General features: G+C 37.6%; 1 protein-coding gene across 1 annotated transcript; it reads right to left on the reverse strand.

Moving 5' to 3' along the window:
* Positions 1 to 553: 553 nt before the first annotated feature.
* LOC114409644 (WD repeat and HMG-box DNA-binding protein 1-like) lies at positions 554 to 10,745 on the reverse strand. Its single transcript, XM_028373169.1, has 12 exons — positions 10,361 to 10,745; positions 8,541 to 9,643; positions 3,376 to 3,552; positions 3,058 to 3,171; positions 2,729 to 2,833; positions 2,430 to 2,564; positions 2,271 to 2,326; positions 2,077 to 2,176; positions 1,871 to 1,990; positions 1,607 to 1,733; positions 1,382 to 1,512; positions 554 to 1,298 (listed from the first exon to the last, which is right to left on the reverse strand). The coding sequence occupies exons 1-12, from the start codon at positions 10,635 to 10,637 to the stop codon at positions 759 to 761; spliced, it is 2,985 nt and encodes a 994-aa protein (XP_028228970.1). The 5' UTR covers positions 10,638 to 10,745; the 3' UTR covers positions 554 to 758.
* Positions 10,746 to 12,066: the final 1,321 nt, after the last annotated feature.

The following is a 12,066-nucleotide window of genomic DNA, read 5'->3' on the forward strand; positions in this document are numbered from 1 at the left end:
AGGAGGTTTTCAGGAGAAGTTGTCGTGGAGGTATCCTACAGCACAAAAGAAATTCAAATTCTTTCATAAAATGAAAGAATTTGAAATTCTAATATTTAAGTTAACTAAAATCCCTGATCAAAATACTCAAATTTCAATTTCTTTTCAAATTTTTATCCAAACATCTTATTTAATTGAAAAGTAATTAAAATCCTTTAAAAAATTGAATTACCCTATTAAATTTCTCCATCCAAACATACTCTAAGGACATCTCCAATGGCCAAAACTTCATATGCCCACTTTTAATCTTAGAGCATATTAAATTAATTTGGACCTGGAAAATTAATTTTTATTCTTAAGAAATTTTGGAGATGAATTGCTTATACAAGACACTCAGACTAAAACTTAAGAAATCCACATAGCCAACTAAATTTGCTCCAACAACAAAAGAAAATAAATAACAATTTTTTATTCTAAAAAACTTATCAAACATCTTTAATTGGAGATGGTCTAATCCACCGGGTGAATAAAAAGGGAGAACAAGGACACTTTATATTAAGAAACAAGAGCATGCTTGCCAATCGAAGTCCTAAGAATTAATATTGAATTCAAAAACTAGTTACAATAAAAAAATCAAGTGAATTACGATAAGATTTATATACAAAGGATTTTCCATTTTCTCTGGGCTCTTTTTTGCTTTATAAATTAGAAGCAAAGCCTCTTTTCTGTAAAACACTTAAACTCCCCATTCCGATAATGGATTTTAACTAAACTAGTCTTCACTTGATAGTAGCCTTCAAAAATGGATTGGATGGACGATTTGATTGTCCCAAACTAGTCTCTGACTTCAAAAGTGGATTGGAAGAACGATTTGATTGTCCCAAACTAGTCTCTGACTTCAAAAGTGGATTGGAAGAACGATTTGATTGTCCCAAACTAGTCTCTGACTTGTTAAGTCCACTCTTATTTGAGGACTTCGTAGAGGGATCATATGGATGGGAAGTTTGTTGCACTTGACGTTTATCTCCCACCTTCCCCACCTTTTCACTTGATTCATCCCCTGTCTGCTTTACCTTCAGAGTTTCATTTACCATTGGTGCTTTACTAGTGCCAGCTTTAGCTCCCTCTAGTGTTATGCCTTTCCTTACGAATGATGTAGCAGATAATTTTGGAGATGATGACATGGTAACAGCATTTAATGTTTCAGTGTGAGTTGGGGCCTTGCTTCTGCCAGGAATAGCATCAGCAGTAACGGGTGCAACACTATTTTCTTTGATGTTGGTTTCCATAGCTTTTTTGGCTTCTTCAAGTAGCCTTTCCTATTTTAGACATGCAGGAATTACAAGGTAAATATGGCAATGAATTGTTTACACTGAAATTTTGTTAGGATGTAAGAGACTACCTCTAATATGCAGCTGAACCTTTCGGCCAGGTTTGGAAGCTTCATAGCAGTAACAAGTTTTATTGCACCTCTCATTGATTTTTCCAGAGTCAAAAGCTTCACTAGTTCAGTAGCTCGCACAAGCTTATCACCTGAAATATCCACAAGGTTGAGGCATGACTACTTTTCACTTTAACAATTGAGACTATACAAAGTGGAAAGAAAAACAGACGCATATGAACTCACTGTTGCAGCAAGCTGCTATAAGCCTCAGAATGCATTTATCTTGTGCAGCTTCCAAATTGAAAGCATCATCATCAAGTGAAGTAGTGTCCAGACCAACAGAATCCATTTCGTCCATTGTTCTCTGAATCTGCATGTACCATGTTCACAAATTCAGGTATTGGACAACAGTGATAAAAACAACTCAAACTCAGGCAAGACTTAAGGCAGGCTCACTACAAAAGAATAATGATCATTAAATTTGAAAAGGGTATAAGAAAAACAAACCTCATAGAGATGCAAGCTATTCATCATAAACTCCTTTTCATGGGATTCAGATCCCCCCAAATCAGAGGAAGCAAGAGGAAACGAAAGACTCAATGGAGTGAGAACTGGCTTAGGCATCACCTGGTAAGCAAGTGAATACAAATGATGATTAGTTGCAAGAAAAATGAGAAAACCAGAATGCATCAAACTGTTTTACAGTCTTATACCTGAGGGAAGCCTTCAGGTTTTTTGCATACCACGCAAAATACCTTGCTTGCATTCAACCCCGTCACCCAATAGTTTTCATCTGACTTCTCTTTAGTAGCACTGCATTGAAAGTTAAATAACAAAAATCACAAAATCTCAGGCATGAGAATAATAGGCACATAAACCAGTGCACATGGTTAAACGATTATTGAACCTGAAGAGTGGAATCCGTCTACCCCCAAATTTGCTTGTATATGATCTTAGCACACCCTATATATTATAATTACCAAATCAGCTAGTATAACAAGATGCATTCATAAGCACAGGGAAATAAATACCAAATAGAAACAGTAACTGCAAACACGATTAATACCTTCGAATCGTATGAACACAATTGGCCTTCTTCACTAAACCCAAACCAACTTAGGGATGAACCAGGGGATAGTGGCAAGCGACCTTGAAGAAGTTGGGTCCCACGAGGAATATTAAATGCCATAAACTCTAACATCTGCATTTTAAAAATAAATATATCATTTTAGTCATGAAGATATAGCATCATATTTCATGAAGTTGTAATGTAATATAACCAGATGGTTGTGCTCTATAAACAAGATAGCCTTTTTCACAAAGGTCAAAAACTAAATACTAATAAAACCACAATATCAAATCAACCTGATCATTTGAGGGAAGGCCATCAGTAGCATGAGTGACAACTGCAAGCTTATCCTTGAAACCGGATGCTGTAACCACTGGCCCATCTAGTGAAAACACGTCTCTCTGCAATGAGAAAGATTCAGAAATGTGTAAATGCTTCAGAACAACTATCGCCAACTAAGATTGTTACAAGAGTTAAGATCACAAAAAAATAGTTAAACATTTAACAGGAATATACTTATTTACCCTTTAAACCCATGGATCTTTTACATTTGGAAAAGTATCATGCCTCCAGTATTCAGTTATTGAAAATGAAAAAACATGTAAGATAGGAATGTGCAACAAACCTGCATTCCACCTTCAGAAAAGATGCGAAGATAGTTAAAACTAGTTACTGCTGCAACCCAAGCAGAACCAAGTGCAACAACCTTCACTTCTTCTCCTTCAAAGCGCATAGACCACTGCAAAAATTTTAATCAGTGAGAATATGGTAATCTTTCACATCATGCAGAGTGTTGTAACTTATAAGAACTGAAATGCTGTATGTCCTAATATTAATAACCATACAAAACTAAAATTAGTATAATTACATATCTTCTTTCATATGTGTTTTCATCTATAAAAAATCGATGAATTTTTCAACTAGGTTAAACACATAATCTAACCTCGCTATTATTGGCCCAGCTACTAAATGGACGATACATAAGGGTGCTCATGTTCTTCTCCCCCTTACAAGGATTTGCAAATACGCTCCCACTCTCATTCAATGCTGCCATTGTAAATCCAAAATGATCAGTCATTGAAGGAACTCGTGGAGTGCTTCCAGTATCATGAAAATCAATCTGTAACAAAGACATGTCAACTCCTTAATTTATGCTAGAAGTGATGATTTAACTAAAATGTGAGATGATGGTAACTCCAAATGAAAGCTAAGCTTAAACTATTTTTAGATTTAGAGAACAGAGAAAGAGAGAAAAATCTTGAGAAATGAAACTGATATTATTGAGTCTGAAACTTGGTTACAAAGTTAGTTACAAAAGAGGTATTTATAGACCTCTAGTCCTTCAGCCTAAGCACAAAACAGAATAACAGAATTCTGTTAGTAAACTAACATCCTGATACAAGTGTAGTGCTGTTAGCAAAAGCTAACAACCCTTGCAAACTATTTTCACAGTTATTTACATATACTCTAATACCCCCCTCAAAGTCAAGGGAAAGATTTTTCAGAGGAAAAACTCTTCACATTGAGTTTGTCCCTTTTAGAATTTCAAATCTTGCTGAAGAAAGGGGTTTGGTCAAAACATCAGCCCACTGATCTAAAGCTAGAATATGCAAGACTGAAAGCTGTTTAGCCAGAACCTTTTCCCTCACAAAGAAGACATCAATTTTCATATGTTTCATGCGACTGTAGAACACTGGATTACGAGCAATGGATACAACATTTTGATTATCACAATAAAGCACAGGAGTATGGAAGGAAACATGTAATTCTGTTAAAAGAGCTTGAATCCAAGTCAAATCAGTAGAGGTTTGAGCCAAGCTGCAATATTCAGCTTCAGTACTGGACCTTGCTGTGACTTTCTGCTTGCGAGACCACCAAGATATCAAATTTGAACCAAGAAAGATGGCAGCCCCTGAAGTGGAACGCCTATCATCCACATCTGATGCCCAATCAGCATCACAGAAAGCATAAAGAGCCAAAGGTTTCACAATGGGAGCAGGCTGAAAAGTAAACCATGAGACAAGGTACCTTGAGATATCTCAAGATCCTTTTAACCACTGCCCAATGAGAGTCCAGAGGATTGGCCATATACTGACAAAACTTTATTAACAGCAAAACTGATTTCAGGTCTAGTGAGAGTAGCATACTGCAGAGCACCCACTACTGATTTGTAGATTGCAGGGTCATGAAATAAATCAGCACCATGTCTGGACAGTTTACAGTTGGAAACCATGGGAGAGGAAATAAAGTGTGCCTCAGCCATTTGAGTTTTGTGAAGTAAATCAGGAACATATTTGCTTTTAGTCATTAGTATAGTGTTGTTAGGAAGATATTTGATCTCTAGTCCCAAAAAATAATCCAAGTGACCCAGCTGCTTAAGAGAGAAGGCAGTGTTTAGTTTGGAAGTTAGCTGCTGAATAAGAGAGACAAAACTTCCTGTGATGATGATGTTATCCATATAAACTAAAAGATATACAATATGCTTTTGATGTGTGCAGATGAACAAAGAAGAATCACATTTGCTTCCCACAAACCCAAGCTGAAGCAATGTAGATTTTAACCTGTCAAACCACTGTCTTGGAGCTTGTTTTAAGCCATAGAAAGCCCTATTAAGCTTACAGACCAGGGATTTATCTCCAACCTCAGCCTGGAGGCTGAGTCATAAAAATAGATTCTTCAAGCAACCCATTAAGAAAAACATTGTTGACATTAAGCTGAAATAACTCCCATCCTTGAGAGAGAACAAGAGTGAGAATAACATGAATTGTAACAGGCTTTACCATAGAAGAAAATGTCTCATGAAAATCAAAACCATGAACCTAATAAAAACCCATAGCAACCAACCTGGCCTTGAACTTGTTAATAGAACCATCAACAATTTCTTTTACTCTAAAAACCCATTTGTACCCAATAGCTTGTCTATTAGCAGGTAAGGGAATTAAGTCCCAAGTTCTGCTTTTTAGTAAAGCATTATACTCCTCTTGCATAGCTGCAAACCATTCTGGATTTTCAAGGCCTGTTTGACATTTTTAGGTTCAGAATGAGTAAGGAACAATGAAGGATGCAGTCTAGGATTATGAATTCCAGACTTGGATCTAGTTTGCATAGGACGAGTATTAGTAGGAACTGAAGTTGAAGCAGGTATAGATTCACTGTGAGACCCTATATTGGATGACCGAGGATGAGCTGAAGTAGACTCAGATGAGGGTTGATTTGAGGCAGAAGAAAAGCCAGGGGGAATAGAGGGAGCAGAAGGTGAGTGAGAGGAAGGCAGTTGGGAAAGAGGAGGTGTAGGAGCTACAAAAGGAGGAGACAAGTCAAGGTTAAGACTCAAATAGGAGTTAGTGTTCTGTACTGGGCTAGAAGATAAGGGAAATAGATCTAAATAAGGAAATCTCAGCTCATTAAACAAAACATCCTTAGAAATATAAATTCTGCCAGTTGAAGACAAACATTTATAGTCTTTATGAAATGAGGAGTAACCCAAAAACACACACTCCTGAGAACGAAAACTGAGAACGAAAATTGAGTTTATGAGTATGATAAGGTCTCAACAAAGGAAAGCAGGCACAGCCAAAGGTTTTAAGAAAATGGAAGTCAGGATCTTTGTTGAAAAGAGTGACAAAGGGAATAGCAAAGTTGAGAGATGCAGTAGGCAGTCTATTAATTAGGTAGACAGCAGTAGTAAAGGCATAGTCCCAAAATTGTAGAGGTAAGGCTGCATGATGTAACAAAGTGAGACCTAGATCAACTATGTGCCTGTGTTTTCTCTAAACCACACCATTTTGATGATGGGTTTGAGGACAAATTAATCCGTGAGAAATACCATAGGAGGTTAGGGGAACAAAAAAGGGTCGATACTCACCACCCCAATCAGACTGAACACTTTTAATTTTGGTGTTAAGCTGCAGTTCAACTAAGGATTTGAAATCTTGAAAAGCAGATGTAGTTTCAGCTTTGGTTTTAATAGGAAAGACCCAAGTGTACCTGGAAAAAGCATCAATAAAGGATACATAGTACTTGAAGCCAGAATAGGAAGTTAAATGAGATGGCCCCCATAAATCTGTAAAGATAAGTTCTAGAGGAGAGTAAATAGAAGTAGAAGAATGAGACGACAGCTTGTGAGATTTTCCCATGCAACAAGAAGCACAAAAATCTGAAAACATTTTATTAGATTGTGAAATTTTACACTGGTTGAGGACTAACTTCAGTACATGACTATTTGGATGGCCTAACCTAGCATGCCATAGACTAACAGTACTAGGAGGTGAAATAACAGAACTAGAAGCCACAATAGAAATTTTATTAACAGTAGGAGATGTGATTGAAGTAGAAGTGGAAGTTGATAATAGCTGAGGAGAGAGATCATGAAATCTGATGTTATGGAATGAATAGAGACCATCAACACCAACAACACCCTAAAGGAGAACTTTATTGGTCACCTGTGATTTAACAAGACATAAGTGAGGATGAAACTCAAAGAAAACATAGTTATCTTTAGCAAATTGACTCACACTTAACAAATTTTTTGAAATCGAAGGAACAATTAATAACTTATTAAGTTTGAAAGTGATATGAGAGTCATTAGGCGACACAAAAGACGAGGAACCAGCACTAGAAATACTCAAACCTTCACCATTTCCTATAAAGATTTGGTCAAGTCCATCAAAGTGTGCAAATATGCTGTGATTCACCAGTCACATGGAAGCTAGCTCTAGAATCTGGAATCCAAGTTGAACCAGCTTGACCATTGCCATGAGAGGCTGAGTTTGTAGGCATAACACTAGGTTGATTGGTTGGCTGAGCAACAGGTTTGGGATTAGGATTAACCCAAGTGTTTGAAGATCTAATCAAACCAGATGAATAAGGAATAGGTTGAAGTGTAGTTGGATCAAGAAAGGTAAGTGAGTCATGAGGTTGAAAGTTCATGTCAGCTCGAAAATGACATACATTAGCAGTATGTCCATATTTGAGACAGATTTGGCATTGGAAGTTGGCAAATCTGCCACCACCACAACCACCATTACCTCAGCCATACACTCCTCTAGAGCCACTGGAATCACAGATTTATATGAACTTGAATGCGAATAACCTTGAGTATAATTCAAGGATGGAGAAGTGAGCAATTGAGTGTCTCTGTTGTAACAAACAAGACGAGTTTCGTGACCGTAAAACAGAGCTTCAATCTCAACAATGGATGGAGTTCGTTTCTTGCTTTCGATCACTAAGATAACTGGCGCATAATCAGAAGGGAGACCTTCCAGAATTGCATCAACGTACTCCTCATGGCGAATCGGAACACCAACACCGGCAAACTCATCGACATTACCTTTAATCTTATGGAGATATTCATCCATTGATTTTCCTTCAAGCGAAACTGCGCGCAACGCAATTTGCAACTGGTGCGCTCTCGATTTGGTGTGAAGACTTAAATGCTCGTGAGTCTTCTCCCACACCTGATAGGAGTGATTCGAGCCTAAAACACGTGAGAGAATGGACTTCGAAAGAGTGGATTGGAGCCAAACGAGGAGCGTTTGGTCCTGAACTTCCCAGGCCTCGTACTATGGATTGACGCGATCGGCAATTTGATCATCTTCCATGTGATATAGAGGCGGAACAATCAAATTCACCACAAATCATTGCAGTTTGTGCGATTTGATTACTGGTTCAACATGTTGTCGCCAATGTAGGTAGTTTGAATCGTCTAGCTTCTCAGCGATGGAGGTCTAAAAAGAGTGCGAAACAAAACCTTGAGATGTGGAAGCCATGCATGTGGAAGAAGGAACTGGAAAAATCGAAGAGAAGAGCTTTCACGAAAAACTGGCTCTGATACCATTTTAGATTTAGAGAACAGAGAAATAGAAAAATATTGAGAAATGAAACTGATATTATTGAGTCTGAAACTTAGTTACAAAGTTAGTTACAAAAGAGGTATTTATAGACCTCTAGTCCTTCAGCCTAAGCTCAAAACAGAATAACAAAAATCTGTTATAACAGGATAACAGAATAACAGAATTTTGTTAGTAAACTAACAGCCCTTGCAAACTGTTTTCACAGTTATTTATATATACTCTAATAACTATCAGCAATTCATATGCATTACATTACCTCAATATGGGAGTATCCATCATGTTCAATAGAGGTTATACATCCTAGCATATTGTAGCATAAGAAATGCCTTTTTCCAGGCTGCACAGGAGTAGATCCTGGTTGAAATGCCTCCTGCATCTTTGCCTTGGATGTTACCATGGTGCTTCTAAATCCCATATTCCCACTATCCAAATTTTCCTTGCTTGATCGATTTCGTTTCTTGTGAGTATCAACCTTCAGATATGATACAATTTCCTCACCTCCATCCTCACCTAAATTTTCCTCACTCAGAGAGTGTTTACGCGATCTTTTCCTGCTAGGTGGCTCAGACTCCTCATTACTATTTCCACCAATATCACTCAAGTTTCCACTTGCACTATTTTCAGGATCCTCCTCATCAAAATAAACAACCCCATTGCTTTTGTTCTTCACCGGTATATCCTTGGTTGGAGACTTCATAGACGAAGGAATAACATTGTCCCAAATACCATACTTCCCCATAACATCAATGACAGCCAATGCATTCCCAGTTGGCTTCCAGGCCATGCAACAGACTCTCTCATCAAACTTCTGTCTGTCAATGTCCTGCTTCTTGCTAACATCCCAAATCAGAACCTGCCTGTCTAAACCAGAGGTAGCAATGTACTCACCATTGGGTGACCAACACAAGAAACATATTGGCTGTATGTGATCACCTCTCAAAAAAAACACCTTCTCGGCAGTGTCCCTATCATACATTACAACATCATTTTTCAACCCAGGAACAGCTAAGGTCTCACCATCAGGACTCCAGCAAAGAACATTCATAGTTGAAACATCCAGCCCAGTGCCAGGAGCTATGCCTTTAAGGTTATGAATGATTTTCCCAGACTGAAGCTCCCACAAAATAACAGTTCCAGTTAAATCCAGGGAGGCTAAGTATTCGCCATTAGGGTCAAAAGCCAAGCCAGTGATAGACCCTTTATGTCCTTTGAGAACCCTCGCAATGGTACCATCAAATGTATTTATAAGTTTGATACCCTCATCATCACCAGCCGCAGCCAGCATGCTCCCTGATTTGTTAAACGCCAGGGAACGTATTGGAAGTGTAAACCTTGTAATATTTCTCTCAAACTCTCCACCTGCCAAGCATCAATCCTAAAATCCTTTAAAATTAAAACATTGAAATATGTATCTAAAAATTTCAAACAATGACAAAAGGAACACTCACTCAAGTTAAGTGCACTGGGAAGAGCTTATGAAAATAAACCATGTATATAAGAAGCTATTTTCAACTTATTTCAATGAACTCTCCAAAACAGCATATGACCTTCCTATTTTGATTATATAAACATCTTGTGCATAAATACTCACATGATAATCACTCATTCGATAAATACTTAATTAACTTGTTTAGCCAAACATATGGCATAGTACCAGTCCAAAATGAAATTGGTCAAATTAACTCAGTTCATATTCACAGTTAATATAAAAACATCTTGTAAGAACTTATCAAATTAACTCATGACATATACACGTGTTTTTTGTTTTTTTATTTTTACCGAGAGACATTCTTAACATATTAACATAGTATTAGTCCAAAATGCAATTAATCAAATCCCTTGCGTGTAGATGGTCAATTTAGTCCCTAAAATTCTTTTTGCTGTCATACTAGTCTTGAAATTGAGAAAAATGCAAATTGTATTTGATCCCTGAACATACATTATTATCACTTAAGCACCTGGACTAAGGACCCAAAAATTAATGTGACAATGAGATACTAATTCAAGTTATTTGATCAACCTTTTGCCAAACCCAATTGGTTCAGTTCCCAAATAAGGAAAAAAAGAGTAGAATACCGGGATACTTGTAGAGTTTGACGGAGTGATCGACGGATCCAGAGGCGAGGCAAGTGGAATTGGGGCTGAGGGCCCGGGCAGTGACGCCATCGCGGTGGTGGCGGAGGGTTTTTGGAGCGAAGGAGGGGAAAAGGGGGTCGTGGATGCAGACGGCGACGTCGGAGGAGGACGCGGTGACCAAGTGTTTCGCTTTCTGGTCCCACAGGACGGAGCAGAACGACGCGGGGCCGCCCTTTGCGGCGTGGGCCTCCTTCAGCTTCATCGACCGGACCTTCATGGCGCCGTCGTCGTTAATGGGTTCGGTTCGGTTCGGGTTGGGTGGAAAGGGCGAGGAAGGAGTGAGGTTTGGTTTTGAGCGGAATGAGAGTGGGAGGAGGAGAATAGACCTAAAGCTGAAGGTGAATTGTTTTGCGCGCCAAATGGGGTTTTTGTGTTTTAGGGACTTGGCGGGAGGGGTGGAAAGGTAATTTACATGTTTGTTTTAGACTTTTGAGTTTGGACGGGGATAAGCAATGGAACTTGTTCTAATGGATTGTGGCCACATAAAAATTGATTCGGGCTGATTCGTTTTTTTGAGATAACAAAATGGGCTGCCATTCACAGTCCAGGTTTTGCTCTTCCCACTCTCTACCAGGTTTTAAAATTCCTTTACAAAAATATCATTCTCGGAAACTTGTTTCTAACACGTATTTTTAAAAGTATGACCTAGTATTATTGCATACATTACAAAAAGTAATGGAAAAATTTACATTATAAAAATATTTATATCATAGAAACTAATTTCTGAAATGTAAAATTTACATCACAAAAACTAGTTTTCGTAAAATATGTAGAAAAAAAATGAAAGATAAGATAGTTCGAGAGAAAGAAAGGAGAGGGTGTATATTTTTTTCTTTTGTGTGTGTGTGAAAAGAGAGGGCGCAGATGATGAGAAAGAGGGGGAGGGTGAAAGTGACAGAAAGAAAGGAAAACGATGAAAGGAGTAAATTTTTTGCATCTAAATTTCAAATTCCAATTTTGGGTTTTTTGGTTTTACAATAGTGACACTGAGATTTCCTACAAAAACAGTGACACTAAGATTAGACATATGATTTCATGTATACTAACCAACCCCGGTCCCACCGTTGTGCATTTATTTTATTTTTCAGAGATTAGACACATTGATAATCATTAAGTTTCTATTTAATGGTTATTGCTAGAGTTTACATTTACTTAATTTTGTCACAATTTAAATAGGCAAATATTTGTGTGTGTGTGCATTCATTCTTTAAAGTCTTTTGCACCTTAGATTAAATAGACCAGAGATACACTATGCAATAACTTAATGTCAAAAAACAAGTAAATATAAAGCGATAGATAAATGTATGTTTTATTTAACAATGTGGATATAAAAAGCACAAGGACAGTTGCACGCGTTTGGAACATTATTTATGTCATTGTAAATTATGTTTCATATTAAGTCTTTTATGTTTGTTGTGTTTGTAAAACAATGACCATTTGAACTGAAATTGTTCCCGAAAAAAATACCCATGTGAGAGGCAAAGACGAAAGGAGACATGGTTGTTAGTGTTGTGTTAACAGTTATGTGACACTCGATGACAGTGGTGATGCAGCTTATGGTGTGCGAAAGTCGGTTGCAATGTCATGGACTAAGTGTCTATACAACAAATTTTAATAAAATTAATTTTAAACTTTTAACTTTCAAC

Source organism: Glycine soja, chromosome 4 (assembly GCF_004193775.1).
Source record: "Glycine soja cultivar W05 chromosome 4, ASM419377v2, whole genome shotgun sequence".
In the NCBI taxonomy this organism is placed as follows: Eukaryota; Viridiplantae; Streptophyta; class Magnoliopsida; order Fabales; family Fabaceae; genus Glycine; species Glycine soja.

Excerpts from the sequence above, each read along its gene's own strand:
- LOC114409644 (XM_028373169.1), bottom strand. The coding sequence starts at position 10,637 with ATGAAGGTCCGGTCGATGAAGCTGAAGGAGGCCCACGCCGCAAAGGGC. Across the intron at positions 2,834-3,057 it reads TTTCTGAAGGTGGAATGCAG|AGAGACGTGTTTTCACTAGA; the intron begins GTTTGTTGCACA and ends TTCTCATTGCAG. Across the intron at positions 2,327-2,429 it reads TGTGTTCATACGATTCGAAG|GGTGTGCTAAGATCATATAC; the intron begins GTATTAATCGTG and ends TATAATATATAG.